Here is a 26,296-nt window from a genome sequence, read left to right on the forward strand (position 1 = left end):
TCTTTTCCATTCAGTCGGCCAGATAGTTGTCTTCCAAATTTCTTGGCAGAGATGAGTCAGTGCCTCCTGTGCTGCCTCACTTTCTTGAAAGATTTCCATTTTTATTCCATCAATTCCTGGTGCTTTGTTCTTTGTCAATTTCTATAATGCACCGTGGACTTCCTCCTTCAGTATCATTGGCTCTTGATCATATGCTAAAAGGCAAATAGCATCTATTTATTATTATGAAAATTGTTGTATATTGCACACCCAGATTGCTGCAGGAGTGATCCTAAACTCCCAAGCAGCCACAAGGCTACTGGAATGAGAACCCCTACCTGTAGCCATAATAATCCCTCCACAGACACTGTGTCCATCCTATCAAGACACTTCAATAGTATTGGCATTAGTGAAAACCACTTATCACTTACAGAGAGCAGCTTGCTTTTATTTGCAGATAACATCAATCAAATAACCATCCAGAAATTAAAAACCAAAGTAAACATCTAAGTCCTTCTCCTGTTGGTCCTTTTCTTCTCCTATACCCAGGCTTCCTGAGTCAGGAGTTGTTGAACAGGATGCACATCTACTGGCATCAATTTGTGGAATTCAGCCAGTTGAAGGAAACTTTACCTTGGCTTCCCTTATCAGTCCAGACCCCAGCTATTCACACAGCCTTTCCTCTCAACCTAGACTTAGTCACTGGGTGCTGACACAACTCCTCCCACTTCAGCACAGCCATCTCCAGCTTGGAAGTTTTTCTCTACCCGCTCAGGGTTCCAGTAGCTACCTAGGAAATCCATAGAACTCCCTTGGCTTCAGACTCCCTTATTCTAGTTCTTCTTGTTGTTAGGGGCCACTTGTTTTTGTTAAGTGCCATTCAGTCAGTTCCAACCCCTAGAGACTCTGTAAGGGTTTCCCAGGAGCAACTGGTGGATTTCAACCACCAACCTTACAGTTAGCCGTCCACACAAGGACTTCGGGGTCACTCATGTTGTTAAGTGCCATCACATGAGTTCCAACCCATAGTGACTCTGTATAGGGTTTCCAAGGAGTGGCTATCGACCTTGTAGTTAGCAGTTCAGTGCTTTCCCACAGCGCCATACCAGGACTCCGGGTCACTCATAGCGATTCATATATATAATAAACGAAACATTGTCTGCCGCTGTGCCATCTTCCCAATCATTGCACTGTGTCAGTCCATCTCGTTGAGAGCCTTCCTTTACTTCACTGACCGTCTCCCAAGTATGTCCTTGCCCAGGGACTGAACCCATCTGATCACATGTCCAAAGTACATGAGGCACACTCTTACCTTTCTGGCTTCTAAGGAACATTCTGGCTGTACTTCTTCCAAGACAGATTTGTTCATTCTTCTGGCACCGATTTTTCTTTGGTCTTATTCATTGTCCATCTTTCACATGCAATTGGAAATAACCATGGCTTGGATCAGGCCCACCTTAGTCCTTAAGGTGACATCTTTGCTTTCAATACTTTAAAGAGGTTGTTTGCAGCAGATTTACCCGATGCAGTACATCATTTGGTTTCTTGACTGCTGCTTCCATGGACTACTATTTCCTTAGGTCTGATCATTTGGTGCAATGACTCAAAAACTTTCGAAAAGGGCAAGGCCTAGGAAGGGATCTTCATGTCCCTAGCGATGTGTGGTCTTACACTATATCATCAAAACTGAAACGTCGAGAAAGTTCCAAAGTCCATGGTCCTTTGGGACCTCGGTTCAGTCATGATTTGTTCCTCTTGACATATGCATGGTTGATCAAATTGTCTTAAATTAGTATAATTTTCTGTATCTGTATTATATTTTTAATTTTAAAAGATTCAAAATAAACCCTAACTATGTACCAAAACAAATGCCATGAGGATTTTGTTTGGTGACAGAGCACAACAAGACCCCTAATTTGGTCTTAATGCAGAACTTACAGGATCATTAACTGGTTGCCGGGCTATGCTTACCTGCTAACTCATGTCTAAATCACAAGGAATAAAATTATGTACATATTTAGTAAATTTGGAAACTCTATATATTAGACTGTGTCATTGTTGTTAAGTGCCATCGAGTCGGTTCCCACCCATAGTGACCCTGTGGTTTTATAGCATTTCCTAGAAGCTGCTGGTAAGCTTGAACCACTGACCCTGTGGTTCAAACCAACCTTGTACCTCTGGACTCCTGGTATTAGACTGTAGATGGAACAAAAGAAAAAATTTTTCCAGAGAACATTATTAACAACTCCTATTTATTTACCCAATGATTCAAGGCTCTTCCATTGCAAAGTTCAACGGGATTTACAGAGGGTCTCTCTCGACATTTAATTTTAAATCTAATTTTAAAACCTGGAGAAAAGAAATCTGTCAAAGTGAAGTTTACTCCAATTCACAACAGAACAGTTTCTTCACTGATCATCGTCAGGTAGGTTCTATGGTTGAGGTGAGAGTTCAGTGTTAGTACTTAAATAGCAGTTCTTGATTTGCTTGAAAATGTGTTTGCATATCTGATTTGTAAAATAGAATATCTACTTTGCCCGAGTACGAACACCTCACGCCTAGTGGATATGCCTTTCTGACTACATTTATTGCTGAAAAACATGAATAGTGTCTTGCTACCATTTGTGATTTTTAAAATATGAAAACCTCTTGCTCTTCTCTATGTAAAAATGTGTAAAATACGAATATTTGCCAGTACATTTAGTTTATTAATTTATGCATGGTTATTTATAAATTTACAGTAGAAATTATATATTCAAAGGTTGTACAGATTTAATGAGAGGAGAATTCTGTTGTTTGTTCTTGCATAGGAACAACCTGACCGTGATGGATGCCATGATGGTCCAAGGACATGGAACAACTGAGAACTTAAGAGTGGCTGGCAAGTTTCCGGGTCCTGGAAGCTCCTTACGCTTTAAAATCACAGAAGCACTATTAAAAGATTGTACAGATAGTGAGTATTCCAGAGAGTTCCAAGAACATCAATTTCACTGTTTGCTTTCAGCAGTAAATAATTCTAAAAGTAGTATTTTCCTCTGTGCACACAGTTATAATAGTAATGAATGTCTTAAGATTTTAAAGGGATATGGTGTCTTGCTTTCAGACCTATTAAATTGGTTTGATTTGGATCTTAGTAAGATTTAAATTATCAGTACTTATTGCATACCTAAGGCCTAATTAAACTTTTGCTATCTAAAACGACATCATTTTAAAAATGAAGCTTTCCTAATGAAATCTGAGTAATAGCTGAGCTCTTTATCTTGTGGGTTGGTTCATAATCTCTGACGTACAGTGGTGGGTGGCTGCGACTCATAACGACCCTATGTAGGGTTTCCAAGGCTGTAAATATTTAAGGGAGCAGAAAGTGTTATCTTTCTTCCATGGAACGGCTGGTAGTTCTAACTGCTGACCTTGAGATTAGCAGCCCATCTCTTAACCACTACACTACCAGAGCTCCTTCTGACATACAGCAGTTCATGAATAATGTATTAACATTTGGATGGAGATCCCATGATAACAGGGTTTATACTGAATCCTAAATTGTATAACATTTGGATGGGGAGTACTTGATGGCAAGATTTATACTGGGTCCTAATTTTTTTTTTCTTTAGCATTGAGACTAAGAGAACCAAATTTCACATTGAAAAGAACATTTAAAGTAGAGAATACAGGACAACTTCAAATTCACATAGAAGCCATTGAAATCAGTGGATACTCATGTGAAGGATATGGCTTTAAAGTTGTGAATTGTCAAGAGTTTGCACTAAGTGCCAATGCTTCTAAAGAAATCATCATATTGTAAGTATTTTTCATAAGACATAATGATATAAAGTTAAGCTTCTCACTTAACTTTTTTACTAGACTTTGCTCAAGATTTATGTGAAGATAAAATTTTACATTACAAAACAAAAAGGACCTTATCTATAAATGCATTCATTTCACTATTGTTTACTTCATTTTTGGCTGTGCTATTTCTTCATATATCAAAGTTGTGAAACTTCCTCTATCGTCAAAGAAGATGGGGGTAATCTTAGAAACCAGTTTCAAAATTATTTTCAGAGTTGTGTTAAAGCATAAAATGTTGGTTAGAAAGTAGCTATGAATTCGCAGTGACTCAGCAACATACCAGCGACTTGCATCGTACATGTACAGACTTTCTATGCGTACAACTTGATTAGAAGACAGAATTCTGCAACGAATTTAGCAATTAATTACTAATCTGTCATGTTATAAGGCTTATGTGGTGAATATAAGCCCGCCTCCTTAATTGAATAGTAATTTCATGATTGTCAATGTTTACTTAGTAAGCAGTTGCACCTTTGCAGGCAAAGTATTGTGCTTGCCACTTACAGGTACAGTGAGGAAAGCAACAAGACATCTTCCCTCAGGGTGCAGATCAGCTAGTGGGAAACACACAGTCATCAGGAAAAAAAAAAAAAAGAAAGAATTGTATGCAGAAGCAATACTACAAAAGATGACTGAAAAGACCTAGGGCTACGATGGTCTTCAGAAAAGGTAGAACAGGGAAGGTAGGCTGGGGGAGAATGTGGGTTCAGATAAAGGAGGAAGGAAGGGAAAGAAGCCAAGAGACTGCTTTTTGAATTAATAATTATACAAAACTTAACTATTGTTCTATGTAATTTCTCCAGCTAGTCACAGAATTGAGTTATTCCTCTCACGAGCCATCCGAGGAAGTTAAATAAAAGCATCAAACTGTAATATTTTGTGTTATCCACCAAAAGTTCTTAAGAATAGAGTTGTATTTAAACTGCGTGTGTGTATTTGTAATACTGTGCCTTACTGGCATCATTCTGTTTCAGGTTTACTCCTGATTTCACAGCTTCCAGAGTTATTCGCGAACTGAAGTTCATAACAGCAAGCGGCTCTGAATTTGTATTCATATTGAATGCATCCCTCCCGTACCATATGTTAGCAACCTGTGCAGAAGCCCTGCCCAGACCCAACTGGGAACTGGCTCTGTACATCATCATCTCAGGAATAATGAGGTACTTGTGTCTTCTTATGAGGTTGGTATTCGCTTGTCATTTAGCACCATGCCCACTGCAGGCCAGTCACTGTTCAAAGTACTGGGAATACACCAGCAAACAAAACAGACCTCTGCTTTCATCAAGCTTGCATACTATAGGAGACAGACACCATTCATGAGTGGTATATACAGCAAATGTCTTCTTTACCTTTGAAATTTGTTACATAAATAAATTGCTGTTGTTGTTAAATGCTTTCAATTCACTTATGACTCATAGCAACGCTGTACAGGTTTCCAAAGAACAACTGGTCGGTTTGAACAACCAGCCTTGCAGTTAACAGTCTAGTACTTAATCCTGCATACAGTGCCACACCAGGACTCCATTATACAAATGAAGTACACATTAGTTTCTAAAAGAAAAAACATTCATAGTTTACCAGGTAAAACTCATAATATTTTATGTTATCCACCAACTTGATTTGGGCATATAAAATTTCCTCAACATATAAGTATATTCCTCTTGAAGAGAACCGAAGAAATGTGAAGCTGATTAAAATATTTTTTTAATCCTCAGCATCCTTTTCTCTGTTTTTCCCAAATATTTCTTTATGTAGTTTGAGACTCAAGATATACTCACCTTTAAATTAATTTACATAGTTACCTCACATCTTCCTTTAAGGGAAACCAGAACAAAGCCAAACTCACTGTTATCAAGTCAATTCTGACTCATGGTGACCCCTTATATAGTTTCCAAGACTGTAAATCTCTGTGGGAACAGCCAGCCATACCTTTCACCCATGGAGTTGAGTGATCTTGTGGTTAGCAGTCTGTCACCTAACCTACAGTGCCACCAGGGCTCCTTCTTTTAAGGGAAGAGAATTGAGAATTTAAAAAAAGATGGAAGAAGCCACTTCTTAGTAAAGGAAGAATCATCCTCCAGGTCTGTCTTCTAATACTAATCATTATTTATGTTCCATAAGCCTCCATGGAAGACATAGTGTACAAACTTTTATCCATAAAACTTTGTTTTCATCTTGTCCATTAAAAATGGTGAATCCTGGTGTGACGCTGTAGGCTAATGCATCAGACTGCAAAGTCACTTGAACTGCAAAGTCGGTGGTTCAAGCTCTCTAGCTGCTCCTTGGAAACCCTATACAGGGTCACTATGGGTCAGAATCAACTTGACGACACTTAACAGCAAACATTAAAAATTACGACAGGCATCTTTTTTTTAATGTATCATATTGTACTTTGCCAAGGGGCTATGGTATCAAATTTTGAAATAACTAACCTTGTCACTCTTGCACTAATAAATGAATCTTGACCCTCCAACTTCTCTACCCCTACAGTGCCCTCTTTCTGTTGGTAATTGGAACAGCCTATTTGGAAGCTCAAGGAATTTGGGAACCATTTCGGAGGCGACTGTCTTTTGAGGCCTCAAACCCACCCTTTGATATGGGAAGGCCATTTGATCTCAGGAGAATCGTTGGTATTTCATCTGAAGGAAAGTATGTTCACATGCCCAAAATTGTTCTGTAGTATGCGTAGATTTGACTGATGTAATTAGAGGGAAAAATAGGTTTCCTGTTTTCACCTTTGCTCAGGGGAAAGAAAATCTTTAATTACTTAATAATACCCTGGATATAGGCTTATTTACCAGCCCTCACACCAGAGATCAGTTATGTTTTAGTCTCAGATCACTGGCTCACTGCGTGGATTTTCAGATAAAAAAGACCTCTGTAGAATTGTGAACATTACCCTTCTTTCCTGTTGCTTCTTTTCTTAGAGTGGAACGTATGTTTGTGATGGCTGTACTGATGACTTAAAAGTCTTTTTTACTGTTAGATTTTTGTGGGTTGCTGTCTCCTGATCTGCAGTTGATCCTTTTTTTCAGCTTGAACCCGCTCAGCTGCGAGCCCAGTCACAGTAGAGGGTTCTGTGGAACAGGCGGCTCGTCATCCAGATCAAGTACAGGGAGTCACAAGCAGTGTGGCACCTCAGTCCATCCACACAGCAGTCACAGCAGTAGAAACTCAGCTGACGTAGACAGCGTCAGATCCAAAAACAGTTCAAGTACCTCTAGCAGGACTTCTGCTCAAACGGCTTCCTCCCAAGCTGCTAGCAAAGCAAGTCCCCTTGTCTTAGATTCAAATGCAGTGACTCTGGGTCATACAGCAGGCAGGAAGTCCAGAGGGGCCAAACAAAGCCAGCAGAGCAGCCAGCACCATGTCCACAGCACGCTGGAACAGCACTCTCAACCTCTACCACCGCCATCAGTGCCTCAGCACCAGGAGCCGCCGCCGGAGAGGCTGTCTCCTGCCCCCCTTGTGCACCCTTCCCACCCAGAACGTGCCAATAGCACAAGACACAGCTCAGAGGACTCAGACATCACAAGTCTCATAGAAGCCATGGACAAAGACTTCGACCACCATGACTCCCCACCTCTAGAAGTATTTACAGAGCAACCTCCATCACCAGTGTCAAAAACCAAAGGTAACCATCTGTTCACAGTGTCAGCAAAACATGCTGTGGGAGAAAAGCCAGTAACCAGCTAAGGTGATCTTGGGATTGTCGTTGGGATAACCAGATGGTTTATTAGTTCTCCTGGTTCAGCCTTATCTCCAGTGTTGGGCTTCAACTTCTCTATTTGTCATAAAAGATGTTCATATTTCTTAGATTGCTCACCACAATCAGAAATTGGCTAGGCACCTACTATTTTCCTTTTCAGCTGGCTGTGATTATTGCTGCGAAAAAATTTTGAACACAGATGTAAAATGGGGATTGTCTGCCTTTTAACTCAACAATAGGATTGCTGCTCAACTTTTACTTTAGAACAGAGGTTGGCAAACTAAAGCCAGTGGGTCAGAGTGTCTTCTGGTTTTGTAAGTAAAGTTTTACTGGAACTCAGACACATTCATTTTCACAAAACCGCGACAGATGAGTAGTTACAGCAGAGACCAACCATATGGCTCTCAAAGCTGAAAAATACTGATTATGTGGCCCTTTATACAAAGAGTTTACTAATCTCTGCATTAGAGTTCTATATACTGTATTCTCTATTTCTGGGTAACGCATTACCTCAAGACCTAACTTAAAACAATAGCATTTATTCTCTCACAGTTTCTATGGCCAGGAATCTGGTTGCCTCTTAACTGGGTCCTCTGACTCCATCAAGGTGTTGGCCAGGGCAGAAGTCATCTTAAATTCCACTGCAGGCAGATCCACCTTTCAGCTCACTCCAGTGGTTGTTGGTGGGATTCAGTTCTTCACAGGCTCTTACTGAACTGAGGACATCAGCGCCTTGCTGGCTCAGCTAGAAGCCTGCCTGCTCTCCTCTGTCTAGTGCAGCTCCCAGTGTGCCAGTTGGCTTCATCAGGACTAACAGGCGAGAGAGAGAGTGAAACATACCAGGACAAAAGTTGGAGTCTTTCCTTACGTAATCTTAGAAGCGACATCCTATCCCTTTTGTAGGATTCTGGTCATTAGAAGTGTGTTTCAGCCCATACTCAAAACTCCACAAGGACTCATACCAGGATGTGGGGACCATGGGGAGCTCTCTTAGAAGTCTCCATACCACACACACGTAGGTAGGCTCATTTGTAACCTTCAAAATCAAAGTGTAAAAGCCAGGAACCAGCCTCTAGTCATTTCTATATCCCTTTATTGCCTGAACTTTTTTGCATCTACCTTTCTCTCCTTTGGTAGCCTTGCTAATACATGTTATTCCAAGTCTATTTAAATAGCTCCCTTACTGATTTATGAGGAGTTTTTGCTTCTAGTTTACACAGAGAATTTAGCCAGAAGAAACCTGCCATCCCAAATCTTAAGAGTTTTCTATAGAGAATATCCTAGTCCCCATTATATGAGAACTGGGTATGTAGAGACTTCTCTTAGAATTGAATGTGTTTGGGTTTGTAAAACAGTAAAATGTTCTTGAATGTTATTCATTTCTACACAAATGTTTTTTTCTTTATTTTTGTTTTTTGCTAACCCATTGTTAATAACTTTTAGAATTTGTAGGGTAATCTTAGAGTCCTGGTATTGTGCTGTAGGATGAGCACTGGACCAAAAGGTCGGTTTGAACCACAAGGTTGGCAATTAAAAGTCACCAGCCACTCCTTGTAAACCTTATGCAGAGTAGCTATGAGTCGGAACTGACTCGATTGTACTCCACAACAACAAAAAGGGTAACCTTTATACTAGCATAAACTGAATGCATAAAGTTTCTTTTTTTATTATTAGATCAAGTTATACAGGTGTTTTTGTCATGTGAGGGGCATTCATAAAATGCACAAAGAGTTTGACAGTAAAGTTACCTACCTGATTTCCAGTGTCAAAGGTAGTCATCAAATGTCAGTATGATCAGTCCATTTTGGTTAGGGTCATTCATCTGGAACGTAGAGAAGAAAGTTTCACTTTTCTCCTGAGGAGCAGCAACTGGTGGGCTCAGACTGCCGACCTTGTGGTTCACAGTCCTGTGCTCATCCTATAGATGAGCTCCCCAGTGGAAAATGGCACCCAAAAATTCCTTGATTTCATGGTTGGCTTTAGTAGAGATTTGGTACAGGTAGATAATCATTATCTAAGGAGCTCTGGTAGCGTGGTGGTTACGAATCGGGCTGCGAACCGTAAGGTCAGCAGTTCGAAACTACCAGCGGTTCCGCGGGAGAAAGATGAGGCGTTCTGCTCCCGTAAAGATTAACAGCCTTGGAAACCCTGTGCAGGGTCGCTATGAGTCGGAACCGACTTCACGGCACTTAACAACAACAATGTACTTATGTGGTTTCTCTCACATATAACACATAAACCCATGGAGTAGGCAAAGGCATTTCTACATTGAGGCTTAAAACCCATCAAAGTTGTGTGGTCAGTGTAAAATTCTGCTATAACTGAAGAAAAGATGGCGTGTGTCCATTCCCATTTCGGACTTAGGCAGTGTGATAAGCCACTGTCTCGGTTAGGGAAAGGCAGAGTGGTGTGGGGTGAAGAAGCCAGGCTCTACATCTGCAGGCAGGCTCCTGTCAAATCCTTGCTTTACCATTTACTGACTGTAACTTTAGAGAAAATGGCCTCTCTTGGCCTCCATTTGCTTGTCTTTAAAATAGAGAGGACAGCTACTAGCTACATCATAAGGTGGTTGTTGTTGTTGTTAAGTGCCATTGAGTCGGTTCCAACCCATAGCGACCCTGTATAGGATTTCCTAGGAGCAGCTGGTGAGCTTGAACCGCTGACCTTTGCCATTCAAACCAACTTTGCAGTCCAACGCATTAACGCCCAGCATCACACCAGGACTCCATCATAAGGTGTAGCTACTGCTTTATTATTAAGAAAGGACTAGAGGTCTGACAGAACATGACACACGATCATCTTCTGCCTCTTGAGACTATATATGTGGCTATGGAACACTCTAGCAGAAATGTCAACGTGGTGCTTGATCTGAGTATAAGAAATAGAACAAGCAGAAAGCAAAAGACCTACAAGAAGTCCAGCAGGCAGCAGGTAGGAAGCAGCTAGGTGATGCGGTAAGCCTAGCCCAGCAAGGTCAGGCAGGGTTCCACAGAGCCTGGCAGTCAGAACAGTACTTACGGCCTTGAAACCAGTTTCTGTAAAACCACAACCACAGGGCTGAAAGTCAGGTTCCCAGGAGTCACTTGCATCCCACTGTTAACAGTGGCCACTTGTGTGTTGAGGGAAAGGGAGAACAAGTGAAAGGGAATGTGAACACTTCAACCTATGTTTTCTGTGCCATCCTGTTCTTAACAAGAAAAAGAGGATTTACCATTTAAAAAAATAACAAATGCACATGATGCTTGGAACTATCTATGGTCCAAGGAAGAGTAGCACTGAGAGCAGTGTGTTGGTCAGTCCCTTCTTAACATGGCTGTTTGCAAGTCTCACACACCCTGGGAGCTTGTATTGCTGAAACTGTGTTTCTCTAGTAAGGAAACTCAGTCTTAAAAAAAAGTTACATGGGGCATAAAAGAGCCAAACCCATGTCTGTCTGATTCTATTATGCTCTGTCTCCAAAAAGAAGAGAAGGAAATAAAGAGATACTCCAAGGAGGTGGAGGAGCTCTGGAAGCGTAGTGGTTACGAATCAGGCTGTAAACCTCAGGGTCAGCAGTTCGAAACTATCAGCTGTCCAACGGGAGAAAGATGAGGCTTTTTGCTCCCGTAAAGATTTACAGCCTCGGAAACCATATAGAGGGGAGTTTTTACTTGTACTAAAATAGCAGTCAGCTAAACAGGAAGGGGGTAGGATAAAAAAAAGAAATTAGAGAAATCTTGAAATAGTCAAAGTCCAAATAGCTTTAAATTCTATGGACTTCAGTTCCATAAGAAACGAGACTTGGATTTGCAGAGCGGCCCCTCTGGCAACCCGTCAGGCCCAGCTGGGGGTCATTGTGACATTACCTTACACTTGTGTCTTTATTCTCCATTGTGCTCTGTAACCCAAGGGTGAGGAGTAGAGTAAGACATTGTTGGAATTCTTCAGGACAGAAACAGGAAAAAAACGGTGAGAATGTCAAGAGGGTGTTGGGAAGAAAATGATGGCTGAGCTGGACTGTGTAAAATTATCAGAATAGGGAAGGACCTTAAGCTAGAAGAAGAAGCCTCACAGTCAGAGAATGTGGGCAAGACAAGGGATCAACAAATCTATACAGGTCCAATTGCAGGTGTGGTAAGATCAAAGGAATGATAGGGTACTGTAGTCTAAAAATGAGCCATGAGAGTTTAAGATTTGGGGTAGGGTAGGGGAGAACCAGCAGCAGCCTTGGAAGTAGGATGCTGAAGTGTAGTGAAAATACAGTATTGGCCTGTATTTGGCCTGTATTCTGGGGAGGCCACAGAGCTAGAGATCCACAGTCCCTTAATTAACCCACAGCCTTGGAATCACATGTGTTTGGGAATTCGGTATTTTGGAAAGTTTACAATACATATGCTGTATGGTTCCTAAGACTGTAAAAGTAGCTTTGGTTCAGCCATCTCATATCAAGTTTGGTTTCTAGGTGATTTGGGGCTGAGGAGGAAGTTAGGGAGCATTTGGAATTGAGGGTTACAGATAAGAGTCAGTTGACCTGTGTAAAGTTCAGTGTCCAGATGATGGGAGCTTGAGGGTAAGAAGTCCATGAGGAAGACAATTGCCCCCTCAAGGACTGTTAGGGCGATGTGCTGTGATGTTGAGATATGTAGAGTGTAGAATAGAGTGTTACACTGTTGTTGAGTGCCACTGAGTCTCTTCCAACTCATAGCGACCCTGTATAGGGTTCCCAAGGAGCAGCTAGTGGATTTGAACTGCCAGCCTTGTGGTTAGCAGTCGAGTGCTTATCCTACAGCTCCACATCAGTGATGGTTATGTGCCGTGGAGGGTTTCCAATGCTATAAATCTTTATGGGAGCAGAAAACCTCATTTGTCTCCTAAGGAGTGACCAGTAAATTTGAACTGCTGACCTTGTGCTTAGCAGCCCAGCTTGTAATCCACTATGTTCCCAGGGCTCCTTCAATGTGTTACAGTTGTCCTAAATGTAGGGGGTTCTAGGTACAGAGAGATACGACCAATCACCCCCTGCCTACCTGCCAAGCCTTGACTACAAGGAAAGGACAGGCAAGGTTCAGAGTTAAAAGTACAAAAACTCATCCCGAACTCCCTCCCTCCTCCTCTGCAATATATGGTCCCATGGTCAAAGGTAACCAGTCTTTGGAGTCAATGTAACCCAATTTGCCCAACATTGTCAGAGAAGCTTGAGAAGAGTGAGCAAAGAGAAGGGCTATAGTGTTGGCCTTAGGGAAGCAGGCGCTCCCGATCAGCTTAGCATCTGGGAACAAGAAGTGTAAGGGACCAGCGATAGGTCGAGCAGCATCACCACCCAGGAGCTTGTTAGAAATGTAGCCTGGTGGGCCCCAACCCAGAAGACTGAATCCGAAGCTGCATTTTTGACAAGAGCCATAGGTGATTTGGATGCAGTGTCAGGACATTATAGTCCCTCCCACCAGTGAAATGTCACCCAGTGAATGTCTTTGGGATATGGGGCTCAGGTCCCATCTAGTGGTTATCTGGTCAGTCAAGGAGTTCCCCTGAAATAGAGTGAAGAATACCCAAGAAGACACTGAGAAAATAGAGTCAGTTCATACTTGATTATCTGGTCAGGGTCGGAATCTCACTGTTGTCAGTAAAGATCATGCTCCATGATTAAGGTACTAGACCTGTAAGCAGGGATACTTGTCAGAATTTTAAGCAGTCTGACTTCTGTTTCTGGGCAAACTTGAGGTTAGGTCCAATACACCCTCCTTTTAATCCCTGGAGTCAGGACATGAAGTCAAGGGAAACGGAGCTTGCCATATAAAGAGCACTTGTCAGCTTCATGTCACAGTCTGCTTGAGTTCATTATAGTGGATATCTTTAGGGTATTTGGAACCCTGGTGGTACAGGGATTAAGCATTGAGCTGCTAACCAGAAGGCAGGTGGTTGAAATCAACCAGCCGCTGTGCAGTAGAAAGCCAAGGCCGTCTGCTCACATAGATTTACAGCCTCAGAACCCCAAGGAGCAGTTGTACTCTGTCCTGCGCAGTCACTATGAGTCGGAATCAACTTGATGACAGCAGAGAAGTTTCATTTGCTAATTACATGGTATGGCTCAATCCTGGCTTAAACTGTTGGTCATAGGAATTTAATCTGTCTAATGAGTTTTCACTTTCTTTAATTCAGACATGCAAATTTTGTAATTTTTCAAGTGTCACTTGCTTCTTGTTGTTGTTTAGTGCCATTGACTTGGTTCCAACTCATATGACCCTGAATAGGGTTTCCAGGGAGCAACAAGTGGATGTGAACCACTGACTTTGTGATTAGCAGTCCAGTGCTAACCCTACAGCACAACACCAGGACTCCTATCACTTGCCTGTTGTTGTTGGGTGCCATCAAATCGGTACTGACTCATAGTGACTGTGCACAACAGAACGGAACACTGCCCAGATCTGTGCCAACTTCACAGTCGTTACACTTGAGCCCATTGCTGCTGCCACTGTGCCACTCCATCTCATTGGGGTTCTTCCTCTTTCCCTCCAGCACTCCACTTTACCAAGCTTTTGTCCTTCTCTAGTGACTGGTCCCTCCTGAAAATATGTCTGAAATATGAGAGACGAAGTCTGGCCATCCCGGCTTCTAAGGAGCACTCTGGCTATACTTCCAACACCGACTAATTTGTTCTTCTGGCAGTCCATGATATTTTTAATATTCTTCCCTAATACCATAACTCAAATACATCAGTTCGTCTCTGGTCTTCCTTATTCACTGTCCAACTTTCACAGGCATATGAGGTTACTGAAAATACCATGACTTGGGTCAGGCGCCCCTTAGTCCTCAAACTGACATCTTTGCTCTTCACTTTTAAAGAGGTCCTATGCAGCTGATTTGCCTAATGCAACATGCCATTTGATTTCAGGGCTGTAGCTTCCATAAGTGTTGCTGGTTAATTGGAGCAGAATGAAATCTTAGACAATTTCAATCTTTTCTCCATTTTTATGGATGTTATTTATTGTTCCAGTTGTGAGGATTTTTGTTTTCTTTACATTGAGATGCAACCCATACCAAAAGCTGTGGTCTTTGATCTTCATCAGTAAGTATTTTAAGTCCTTTTTGTTTTGAGCAAGGAAGGTTGTATTATCTGAGTATCACAGGTTATTAATGAGTCTTCCTCCAGCCCTGATGCCATATACTTCTTCATATAATCCAGCTTCTCGGAATATGTGTTCATCATACAAACTGAGTAAGTTTGGTGAAAGAATACAACCTGGGGCATACCTTTCCTAATTTTAAGCTATTTAGTGTTCCCTTAAAGGAGCTCTGGTAGCATAGTGGTTATGAGTTGGGCTGCTAACTTCAAGGTCAGCAGTTCTAAACTATCAGCCATTGCCTAGGAGAAAGATGAGGCTTTCTGCTTCCATAAAGATTTACAGCCTTAGAAACCCTATGCAAGGTTGCTATGAGTCGGAACCTACTACATGGCACATAACCACCACCACCAGTGTTCCCTTGTTCTGTTTGAAAAACTGCCTCTTGGTCTGTGTGCAGGTTCCTCATGAGCACAATTAAGTGTCCGGAATACTTACTCTGTACAGTGTTGTCCATAGCTTGTCATGATCCACACAATCAAAAGCCTTTGGATATTCAATAAAACATAGGTAAACATCTTTCTGGTATTCTCCACTTCTAGCCAAGACCCATCTGATATCAACAGTGATATCCCTCATTCCACATCCTTCTCTGAATCCAGCTTAAACCTCTGGCAGTTCTCTATCAATGTACTGTTGCAGCCATTTTTAAATTATCTTTAGCAAAATTTTACTTGCATGCGATATTAGTGATACTGTCTGAAGGTTTTTGCATTGTTAGATCACCTTTCTTTGGAATGAGCACAAATAGGGATCTCTTCCAGTCATTTGGCCAGGTAGCTGTCCTCAGAATTTCTTGGCATGGATAAAAGAATGCCTCCAGTGCTTCATTAGTTTGTTGAAATATTTCAATTTGCATTCCATCAATTCTTGGTGCCTTGTTTTTTGGCAATGCCTTCAGTGTAGGCAATGCCTACAGGATCACTGGCTCTTGATTATATGCTCTTGAAATGATTGAACATAGACCATTTCTTTTTGGTACAGTGACTGTGTATTCTTGCCATCTTCTTTTGATGCTTTCTGCATCATTCAGTAATAAAATCCTTCAATATCGCAAGTCTAGGCTTGAATTTTTTCTTCACTTCCCTCAGCTTGAGAAATGTTGAGCATGTTCTTTCCTTTTGGTTTGCTAACTCCAGGTCTTTGTACATTTCATTATAATATTTGGCTTTGCCCTCTGGAGCTGCCCTTTGAAATTTTCTATTCACCCCTTTTACCTCCTCATTACTTCCATTTGTTTTAATATCTCAGCATTGGAGAGCAGGTTTCAGAGTTTCTTCAGGCATCTGTTTTGCCCTTTTCCTTGTTTCTTGTCTTCTTAATGGCCTTTTGCTTTCTTCATGTATGACATTCTTGATGTCATTCCACAGCTTTTCTGCTCTTTGGTCATTAATGTCTAATGCATCAAACCTGTTCTTCAGATGATCTTTTAATTCAGTTGGGATATGTTCAAGGTCATATTTTGGCTCTCATGGACTTGTTTTAATTTTCTTCAGCTTTGACCTGCATATGAGCAATAGATGTTCCACAGTTTGCCCCTGGCCTTGTTTTGTCTGATGATATGGAGCATTTCCACCATCTCTTTCCACAGATGTAGTCAGTTTGATTTCTGTGTATTCCATTTGTTGAGATCCACATGTATAGTAATTTTTTTGTTGTTTAAGAAAGGTATTTGCAATGAAGAAGTCATTGGTCTTGCAAGATTCTATCATGTGCTCTCCAGCATCATTTCTGTCACCAAGGCCCTATTTTCCAGCTCTGATGCTTTCTCTATGTTTCAAACCTTTGCATTCCAATCACTTAAAATTTCGGTACATCTTGATTGCATGTTTGATCAATTTCAGACTGAAGAAGTTAGTAGAATTTTTCAATTTCATCATCACTGGCTTTAGTGGTTGGTGCATAAATTTGAATAATAGATTACTAACTGATCTTCCTTTTAGGTGTATGCATATTATCCTATCACAGTGTAGTATTTAAGACAGATCTTAAAATGTTCTGTTTGATGATGAATGCAATGCTATTGCTCTTTAATTTGTCATTCCTGGCATGGTAAAACATGTGATTGTCTGATTCAAAATGGCCAATACCAGTCCATTTCAGCTCACTAATGCCTAGGATATCAGTGTTTATTCATTCCATTTTATTTTTGACAGTTTCCAATTTTCCTAGATTCATATTTCATACATTCCATGTTCCGATTATTAATGGATATTTACAATTGTTTCTCTTCATTTTGAGTTATGCACCATCAAGAAATGAAGGTACCAAGGCTTTACTCTATTCATTTTATCGTAGACAACTCTGCCCAGTCATATTCTGAGTGCCTTCCAACCTGAGGGGCTCATCTTCCTGCACTATATCTGACACTATTCGGTGCTCTTCATTATGTCGCAATATTCATTATTCTGATGCTGTCTCACAGTGTTCCACTGCTATTCATAAGGTTTTCAGTGACTATTCGGAAGTAGAACATTTCTCCTTCTTCCTAATCTGTCATCATCTGGAAGCTTAGCTGGAACTTATCCACCATGGGTGATCCTGCTGGTATTTAAAATAGGGTGTCATAGCTCCCAGAGTCACAGCAACATGCAGACCACCACAGTATGTCACACTAACAGATCAGTGGGGGGCCCCTTGCCTAAGACCTGTAAATTACATTTGCTGTTGCCACTGTGGACCCCTGGTCTGTTCTGATTCAGATCAACAGTATAAAGGATTTCTGAGGCTGTAAGTCTTTATGGGAGCAAAAAACTTCCTCTTTCTCCTCTGGAGTGTCTGGTGGATTTGAACTGCTGACTTTGTAGTTAGTAACCCAATGTATAACCCACTATACTGCCAGGGCTGCTTATAGAAAATAATTTTTAGAGACAGTTATGTGAAAAGGAAATTTGTCTATTCATAGATTGCTGGAAGCAATAATTTTTGGATGCAGGTCGAAACCGTAAAAATAAAATAATGAACATACATCCTTCAATCCAGTAAGCCCATATCTGGAAATTTAACATCAGGAAATAGGAGCTCTGGTAGCGTAGTGGTTACGAATCAGGCTGCTAACCTCAGGGTCAGCAGTTTGAAACTCCCAGCTGTTCCACGGGAGAAAGATGAGGCTTTCTGCTCCCGTAAAGAGTTACAGCCTCAGAAACCCTGTACAGGGTCACTATAAGTTGGAACCGACTCCACGGCAAATAACATCAACAACATGCCATACTTAAATGAGGACTCCAGGTGGTATGATGATGAAGTACTTAGCTGCTAGCCAGAAGGTCAGTAATTTAAACCCACCAGTGGCCTTGCAGGAGAAAAGACCTAGTGATTGTCTCCCATAAAGATTACTGCCTAGAAAACCCTGTGGTGTTATTCTACTCTGTACTATACAGTCACTATGAGTCAGAATCAATGGCATATTTTTATAATAATGAAAATGGAAATTGCCTATATGTCTAAGGGGAGGTGGGAACAAAACCCAAACTCATTGCTGTGGAGTTGGCTTGTGCTTATAGCAACCCTACAGTGCAGAGTAGAACTGCCCCACGGGGGAAGCAGACTGCCACATCTTTCTTCGGTGGAGCTGGTGGATTCAACTAGCTATCACCATGCACCACCAAAACCAAACATCAGACTCACTGCCATCGAACTGACTCTGCCTAGGGTTCTCAGGCTGGAATTCTTTATGGAGGCAGACAGCCTCATCTTTCTCCCCAGGAACTGGCTGGTGGGTTTGAACTGCTGACCTTGTGATTAGTGCCTATCCTATAGCACCACCAGGGCTCCACACACCAGCAGGCCTCTTTAAATGTCAAAGAACATTCATTAGGTCATTTGTTTTAGGAGTCAATTTCCTAGTGGCCCTATAGTAGTCCTGGTGTGGTGCTACAGGGTAAGCACTGAGCTGCTTACTGTACTTCAGACCCATCAGCTACTCCTTGAAAACCCGATACAGGATCACTATGAGTCAAAACCAACTTGACAGTGCTTAACAACAACAACAACAGTGATCCTATATGACAGAGTACAGCTGGGAGCAGATTACCAGGTCTTTTCTCCCACAAAATTGCTGGTGGATTCAAACCACTGACCTTTAAGTTGGCAACCAAGCACATAACCATTGCACTACTGTTGTTGTTGTTGTTGTTGTTATGTACCGTGAAGTCGGTTCCAACTCATAGCGACCCTGTACAGAGATTCCATGGTTATAAATCTTTAAGGAGCAGAAAGCCTCATCTTTCTCCCATGGGACAGCTGGTAGTTTCAAACTGCTTACCGTGAGATTGGCAGCCCGATTCATAATCATTACGCTACCAGAGCTCCTTGGGCTCCTAATTCTGCAACTACAGTCTGTTAACTTTATGAAACATGTCCTTTAAGCCTAGAGTGTGTATTTGTGATACAAGGACTTGACAGAAAATTATTTTCGGGTTCCATAAACTGATCCTGAGTGAAATGGGTATACCAGTGGTTGGTTGAGAGTGTAGACATTTGTAAACTACCATTTTGCTCAGGCAATATGTCAGTCCTTGGTATATTGGTAAGATGAGGTGCTGTCAGAAGTGTAGTTTAGTGGACAGGAAGGACTTTCACCATTGCCCAGTGGTGTCCATAGAGACATATAGGGAACAGAACCCCATCCAGCAGGAGTAAGGGCCTGCCTGGCATCAGACATCAAAGGACACAGGAGGATCACTGGCTTCTGACTAGCAATGTTGAAGCCGTGCATACCTCTTCCCTTTTGGGAGCAGAGTCAGGGAAAGTCTGCTAAGACAGGTTTAATTAAAATCTAATCTCAGAACACAGTCCCTAAAGGTTCTGCAGTCATTCTATACCAAGAATCAAGAAGAACTTAAACTAAATGGAAACACAAAGCAGAGCGATAATCAGTAGATATTGGAATTACCTGGCATAGGTATTAAAGCAGCCACCATAAAAATGCTTCATTGAGTAGTTTCGTGCACACTGAAAACAATTGTGTAAAAACCGGAAAAAAAAAAAAAAAAAAAAAACCAAAAGGCTCAGCAAAGAAATAGAAGAAAAAACAACAAAATGAAAATTTTGGAACTGAAAAATACAGGGTCACTATGAGCCTAAATCAACTCAAAGGCAATGGGTTTTTTTAAAATGGAGTAACAGAAAAAAGCTCACTGAATGGCTCCACAGCAAAGTGGAGGGCACGGAGGAAAAGAAGTCCATAAACTCATATATTGTTGTGTGCTGTTGAGTCATTTCTGACTCATAGTGACCCTAACGTAGGGTTTCCAAGGAGCAACTGGTAGGTTTGAACTGCCAACCTTGTGGTTAGCAGTCCAGTGCTTATCCTACAGCACCACACCAGGACTCTGAACTTAATATAGGAAATAGAAATTATACAATCTAAACAGAGAGAACATAGACTGTTGATATTTTAGGCTAATAATTCTTGGTTTATTAAGTTTAAAAACTCTAAAAAATATCACTACATTCGGGTCCCACCCAGAACTATTTAATCAGAACCTCTTAGAGTGAGATTTAGACAGTAATCTTTCAGAGTTTTTTTTTGAAAGTTTTTATTGTGAATTGAGTAGTAGTTTACTTGGGAGAACATCGGTTTTACATTCATTGTATCAGTGCAATGATTACAATCTCCTCTGTGCATCATCATTCAACAATATTTGCTTCTATTCCCTCTGTTTTGTTTTGGTTTTGGTTTTCTTGGGGGGTGGGGGAAGCTCTGTATGCCAAAACATTGAGGAATATATAATCATTTAAATAACCAAAGGGCACATTCTGCAAGCCTGCCTCCTGGTCACCAGCCCTCAGTCTTTCTCTTTCCATGAGTCTAGAGTCCTCAGCTGCTCCCTTTCTCCATGTCCTCATCTCTGCCTCCATCTTTGATATCGCTGCTTCTCTGGATAGGGTCCCACATTCAGCTTGTGCTCTTCTCCTTTGATGGTCTTAGGCTCCTCTGTTCCTGAACTGTAAGATTAACTACTCCCCCATTTATGTTGCAAAACTTTTATCTTCACAGCTGTGACAATCACAGTCATGATAACAGCTACTCACTATTGAATCATAAGAATCTTGTCCCCATCTCCTTTCACCAGACCTGTCTAAACAAGATGAAAACTATTCAGTGGGGAGTCTACCTTCCCCCACACACTCTGAAACTAAACTCTCTCTTGAAAACTTACAAGCCAGTCACTTCATGCCTTTATAGCCCCCCATTTTAGCTAGCCCATCCTTATCACCCCTGCAGACAGAGGGGGTAGGATGAAGACTTCTTCCCTCTCAGTTGGTATTTTGAGCTACTACGTTCATAAGTATAGGTCAAGTTCCTCAAATTGTAGCAATTTATACTTGTTTCCTTTATCAATTTTTTTTTAATCTTCTTTTAGTCGAGTTGTGATCTTCAAGCCATCGCAGCTAGGTCAGATGGGTACTATCTGCAAGTTTGGGCATTCTTGTGTGTCTCCCCTCACTTCATATCAGCTGGACACTACACTCTCAGCCCTAGCCATCCGTGGCTATGTCCTTGTCCATGGGCTCATGACACCCCAGGTCTCACCACACTTCGGACCAACCTCTTCTATCTCTCATCTCCAGGTTGACAGGAGTCTATGGAACGTGGTCTGACTCAGTCCATATCTTCGTTGCTGCCTTTCCCCCATAGACAGTAATGTTTTTTAAAAGCTTTCTGCCTAGGTCATTCCAAAGTGCAGCATAGAGAACCCAAAGATGTCTTAGGATATTGAACTCTCAGTTTTAGATATTTTGGATTTGAATTTGCTTGTGTTAAATTACAGTGAGCTCTCAGGAAAGTATAAAGGGAAAAGAGATTTTATAAGGGTATATCTAGCAAAGAGGAGCACAACGGTTGTCTGAAGAATAGAAATATCAAAGAGAATGAGACTCTTGGGAGCCAGCAGTGGGGAAGGAAAATCTCAGTGTCCAGTAAAACAGAGAGGTGGCATCTTCAGTGATGAATGATAAGAGGTCATTTGCTTTGACAGTTAAGGGGTTATTGGTAATCTTTTAAAAATCACATTTGCTAAGGTTCTGGGAACAGAAGTTCAAGTGCAACATAATTGATAAGTAAAAAAGAGGGCTTGGAATCCAGCCATTTATTATAGAGGTTTCCGATTATTGTAAATATAGATAATTTATACAGATTTTCTGCCTCTCAAGAGTGAACCTTGTTGTTGTTGTTATGTACCATGGAGTTGGTTCTGACCCATAGCGACCCTGTACAGGGTTTCCGAGGCTGTAAATCTTTGTGGAAGCAGAAAGCCTCATCTTTCTCCTGCAGAACAGCTGGTAGTTTTGAACTGCTGACCTTAAGGTTTGCAGCCTGATTCGTAACCATTACGCTACCAGAGCTCCTTCCAGTGAACCTTAGCAGCATAAAATTGTATGGTTGCCAGTGAAAAATTCATTAATGGGACATTGATCTTCATTCATTCTATAGAAAGGTGTAAGGTACTCTCATTGCGGTCCATTGAACTCAGAGAATCTAAGAAACCCTCAGTCCCATGGGGCTGGGCTTACCTGTGTGATTGTGGAGAACTGCTCCAGGCATGCATGAGTGGCTATGATTTAACCAACTAGACAGTCTAATGCTAAAACCAAGACTTCCTGGTTTTTTAAACTTTATATCACAGTTATTCTTTCAAAATCTAACAGCTCCTGATGTTAGTGTGAAACGAAATTATTAAATGACTCCTAGAAATCCATCAGAGATTTACTTATTCTTTTTCTGTAAAGGGTCAGATAGTAAATATTGTAGGCTTTGTGGGCCACAAACCATCTCCACTGTACTCATCATTGTTTGTTTTTTCCAACCAATGTTGGAAAATGTAAAAATCACTTTTCCCTCTCAAGAACAGGCCACAGATCAGATACGGCTCTAGGGCCAGTTTGCCAACCCATGTTATTGATGCCAAGATTTGATTCTCTCATACCCATTAGCAGTAGCATAAAACATAAGGCTTTAGGTTATTTTAAGTCACCATTAACATCATTTAGGTTGTTTTTAATCCCTAATTATTACTCCTAGTGTGGTGCTGTAGGATCATCACTGGACTAAACCACAAGGTCAGCAGTTCAGACCCACCAGACGCTCCTCAGGAATCCTATACAGGGTCACTGTGAGTTGGAACCGGCTCAATGGCACTTAACAACAACATTATTAAAAGGGTGTATTTTCAAGTGACATTGTTGTTAAGTGCCATCACGCCGTTTCCGTCTTAAAGTTTGGCTGGCCTGTGCGGCTTCTGCAGCTTTCTCTTGCTGAGCTGGTGAGTTTTGCAGGTCAGTCTGAGGGTCTAGAATCCGGACTTGCAATGTTTCTGTCTCATCTCGGTAGAATATAAGCTCCTTGGAGGCAAGGATTATTGTGCTGTTGTTCACTGCTGTTTTCTCAGCACATAGAATGCTGCCTGGAAAGTAGGCATTCACTTGCAAATGTTGTTGGTTAGCTTATCATGTGGGTAGCATCCAGGTCTTTTAAAATAATAGACAATCTGTAGCTCCATTTTGCATTTTAACGTTGTCTTTGTTACTAGTGCTGGTCTAACAGAAATACCACAGGTGGATGGCTTTAACAACCAGAAATGTATTCTCTCACAGTTTAGGAGGCTAGAAGTCCAAATTACTAGCGCCTGCTCTTGGGGAAGACTCTTGATTGGCTCTGGGGAAAGGTCTTTGGCTCCTTTCAGCATCAGTGTTGATGCTGACCCAGTGTTCCTTGGAGACCTTGGCTTCGATCTTCCCCTAAATCTAGGAGCTTCATAGTGCAGCGGCCCAGATCTAATGGACACACTCCATTCCTGGCTCATCTAGCTTGGTGGTGGTAGACTCTTCTCAAATCTTTATCCTTTTATCTCTTGTAAGATGCATGCCACACCCTGGGAATCTCCAGGCTGCGATTGGATTAATCCTTTTACTGGTTTGTCACATTAAATTAAATCATGGGGGAGAGCTACATCTCAACTGCCAAACCAATGAGAATCCTAGCCCAGTCAAGTTGACGTAAAACCGTAACTCTCACAAACATTAATGTGGTTTGTGTTAGGTACTGTTCTGAGGCCTTTTTATAATCCATACGACACCCTATGAGGTCTTGGCCAACACCATTTTACAGATAAGAGCTCTCCGGGCTCTGCTGCTGGGGCTCTGAGGACCCCCTGGCACATATGCACCATCAGTCTCCCGACTCCTCACAGACTTGAAAGGAGCTGTTGGTTGTCATGTTTCTGAGTTCTCAAAGCTACAGCTCCTTCTGAGGAATAGAAAAATATTCTGAGAGACATAGATTTGTCGAAACTCATTGAACTGAACACAGAATTGGGTTATTTTATTGTGCATAAATTATGCCTCATTAGTAAAGTAGATTTTTAAGAATGTTCTAATCAGAAAGTCAAACCAGACTTGGAAGTCTCTTTTAGAGGAGAAAAAAAAGTACAGAAAAGAAACCGTTACTAATCAGAAAAGAGTCAAGCCTCTCCAGAGCCTTTGTTATGCTTTAAATGGCTTTGTTTTCCAAGCTGTTTAAAAGTCCAGTTATTTCACTTTGATATTCCCCCCTAGGGAAAGGAAAACCTCTTCAACGCAAGGTTAAAACACCTAAGAAGCAAGAAGAAAAGGAGAAGAAAGGAAAGGGAAAGCCACACGAGGATGAGCTGAAAGACTCCTTGGCAGATGACGACAGCTCCTCCACCACCACAGAGACCTCCAACCCAGACACAGAACCACTGCTCAAAGAGGTACGACACAGACAGACAGCCAGAAAGACTGTCTCCTGCAGAGCACAAGACACACTGCAGTCTCATAGCTAATGTTTGTTAACAGAAATGAACGGGTTCTGGGTCAGTGTGCACACGTTCTGATCCTAACGATTAAACTTCATAGTGCACAGAGATGCCTGGTAGTACCCCTGCTCGGTCACTGTCCTGCAGAAACCATTCACAGCTCTGGATATAAAACGTCTTCATTGCCCTCAGGAAAGAACACTTGGAAACATGTTAATAAGGCACATAGTTAGAAGCTGGAAGAGTAACTGTACTCTGACTCATGAAATGGGTTTGAAAATGAAAGTATCACAAGAGAAGGAGAAGGCATTCTAGGTTACTAGAATTGTGCTTTTACTGTCAGGCCACTGCCAGCAGCTGTTGTGAGCAGAGCTTGGGAAGCAGCTCACTCCTCACGCAGGTCCTGAGGTGGCCATCCGGGGGGGACCCAGGCAAGGAGGCCACGCCCCAGGGGTACCCCGGCCTGGGAACCCAGCCCAGCCCTACACAGTTCAGCATGTCACACCTCAGTCCACAGCTCACAGGGATACTGCAAAATGCCTGGGAAGTATTAGGCGTTAGATTCGTGGTGGAAATGTGTCAAGGGATATGAGCCATAAGTGATAGGCAGCAAATTCAGCAGATAATTCTACCTTGGCATTTTCACTCCTAGATTAATGTATTTCAGACTTGAAATGATTCTCATGTAGCCTTTAATTTTTGTTTTGGCCAGTTTTTCAGTTTTGATCTGGAGAACCACAAATTTCTTCCTTAAGGATACCCACAGTGCAGACATTAACTTCTAAAATAAAATGCATATAGAACTTATTTTTCATGCCAACTGCCTTTCCTTTTGCATGCCCTCACATTTGCCATGGAACACTGTATGCCCATAGTCTAATTCATCACTAGGTTTGGTAGATTATAATTCATCACTGTGCTTGATAGATTACTTTGTCAATAGATTCCTTTAGAGAAGTATCCACTTATTTAAGTGTAATAGCAACAATTCTGTGACTAAGCAAGGGAACACTCATAGCACAGATTTTCCTCATAGCTTTCCCTGGGTGACTTTTCTGCCTTTCCAGCCTCATCACTCCTCAAGCCCCTTCTCTCTGACTAGCCCATCTGCACCCGCTGGCAGATCTCTTACCTCCCAGCGGGGGTTCTTTTCCTCCTGGTTCTCCATCTTCTTCCACCATGTTCTCACAGACACAGCTCAGAAGTCATCTCTTCCATGATGCTTGGCCCTCTCCCTTCTGATCTGTTTTTATGCCTTCTCCTTGGCTCTCTTGCAGATAAGGTTATGTGCCTTTATTTCTCCCCATTCAACAAAATATTAAATACCTAAGTGCCTAGCCTTGTGCTAGGTGCTTGGGAAACAACAGTGTACAACAACAATAAAAAAAAAACAAAAAAAAACCCACATCTTTGTTCTCAGACAGCTCACAGTTTATAAAGTTTACGTCACCTTCAGGAACTACCTGAATACCTCAAAATCATCCCAAAAGGTTTTAGCCCTATCTCTGGTTGTGCACTCTTGAGCGTTAAATAGATTGAGCTGGTGTGCTATGTAAGGTAACCATGCCTGTGAAATCCAGGCAGCTTAATAGTCAGAAGCGGTGTGGCTGGACTGCTGTGCCTGACATTCAGAACTCCCCAGCACCCATAGCTGCTCCCTGTGCTGGGCATGCTCTTCTCCTGTGTATGCCCCTTCTTAGTATATGTCCTGTGTGCGTCCTTGAACACAGTGCTGCTCAAACTCTCTGTGGGGACTAGGGTGTGGTTTTTCTTACTTTATTCTACTTTCCCATGAGTCATACACAGTCCACTATACAAGTCAAACAGTGCCTGAACTGATGTATGTATGCCCTGTTCATGAGACAAGTCCACTGAGCTCATAC

General features: G+C 41.7%; 1 protein-coding gene across 1 annotated transcript in view; it reads left to right on the top strand.

The window, feature by feature from the left end:
* The window catches only part of TMEM131 (transmembrane protein 131), a 291,771-nt gene that overhangs the window by 251,840 nt on the left and 13,635 nt on the right, over positions 1–26,296 (top strand). The window contains exons 26-32 of the mRNA XM_006876610.1: positions 2,253–2,404; positions 2,790–2,932; positions 3,591–3,777; positions 4,800–4,985; positions 6,316–6,474; positions 6,861–7,459; positions 24,193–24,368. Of these exons, the coding sequence (XP_006876672.1) occupies positions 2,253–2,404; positions 2,790–2,932; positions 3,591–3,777; positions 4,800–4,985; positions 6,316–6,474; positions 6,861–7,459; positions 24,193–24,368 (1,602 nt within the window). The remainder of the gene's footprint in view (positions 1–2,252; positions 2,405–2,789; positions 2,933–3,590; positions 3,778–4,799; positions 4,986–6,315; positions 6,475–6,860; positions 7,460–24,192; positions 24,369–26,296) is intronic.

The sequence above is a fragment of the Chrysochloris asiatica genome, unplaced genomic scaffold, assembly GCF_000296735.1.
Source record: "Chrysochloris asiatica unplaced genomic scaffold, ChrAsi1.0 scaffold00395, whole genome shotgun sequence".
Classification (NCBI taxonomy): domain Eukaryota; kingdom Metazoa; phylum Chordata; class Mammalia; order Afrosoricida; family Chrysochloridae; genus Chrysochloris; species Chrysochloris asiatica.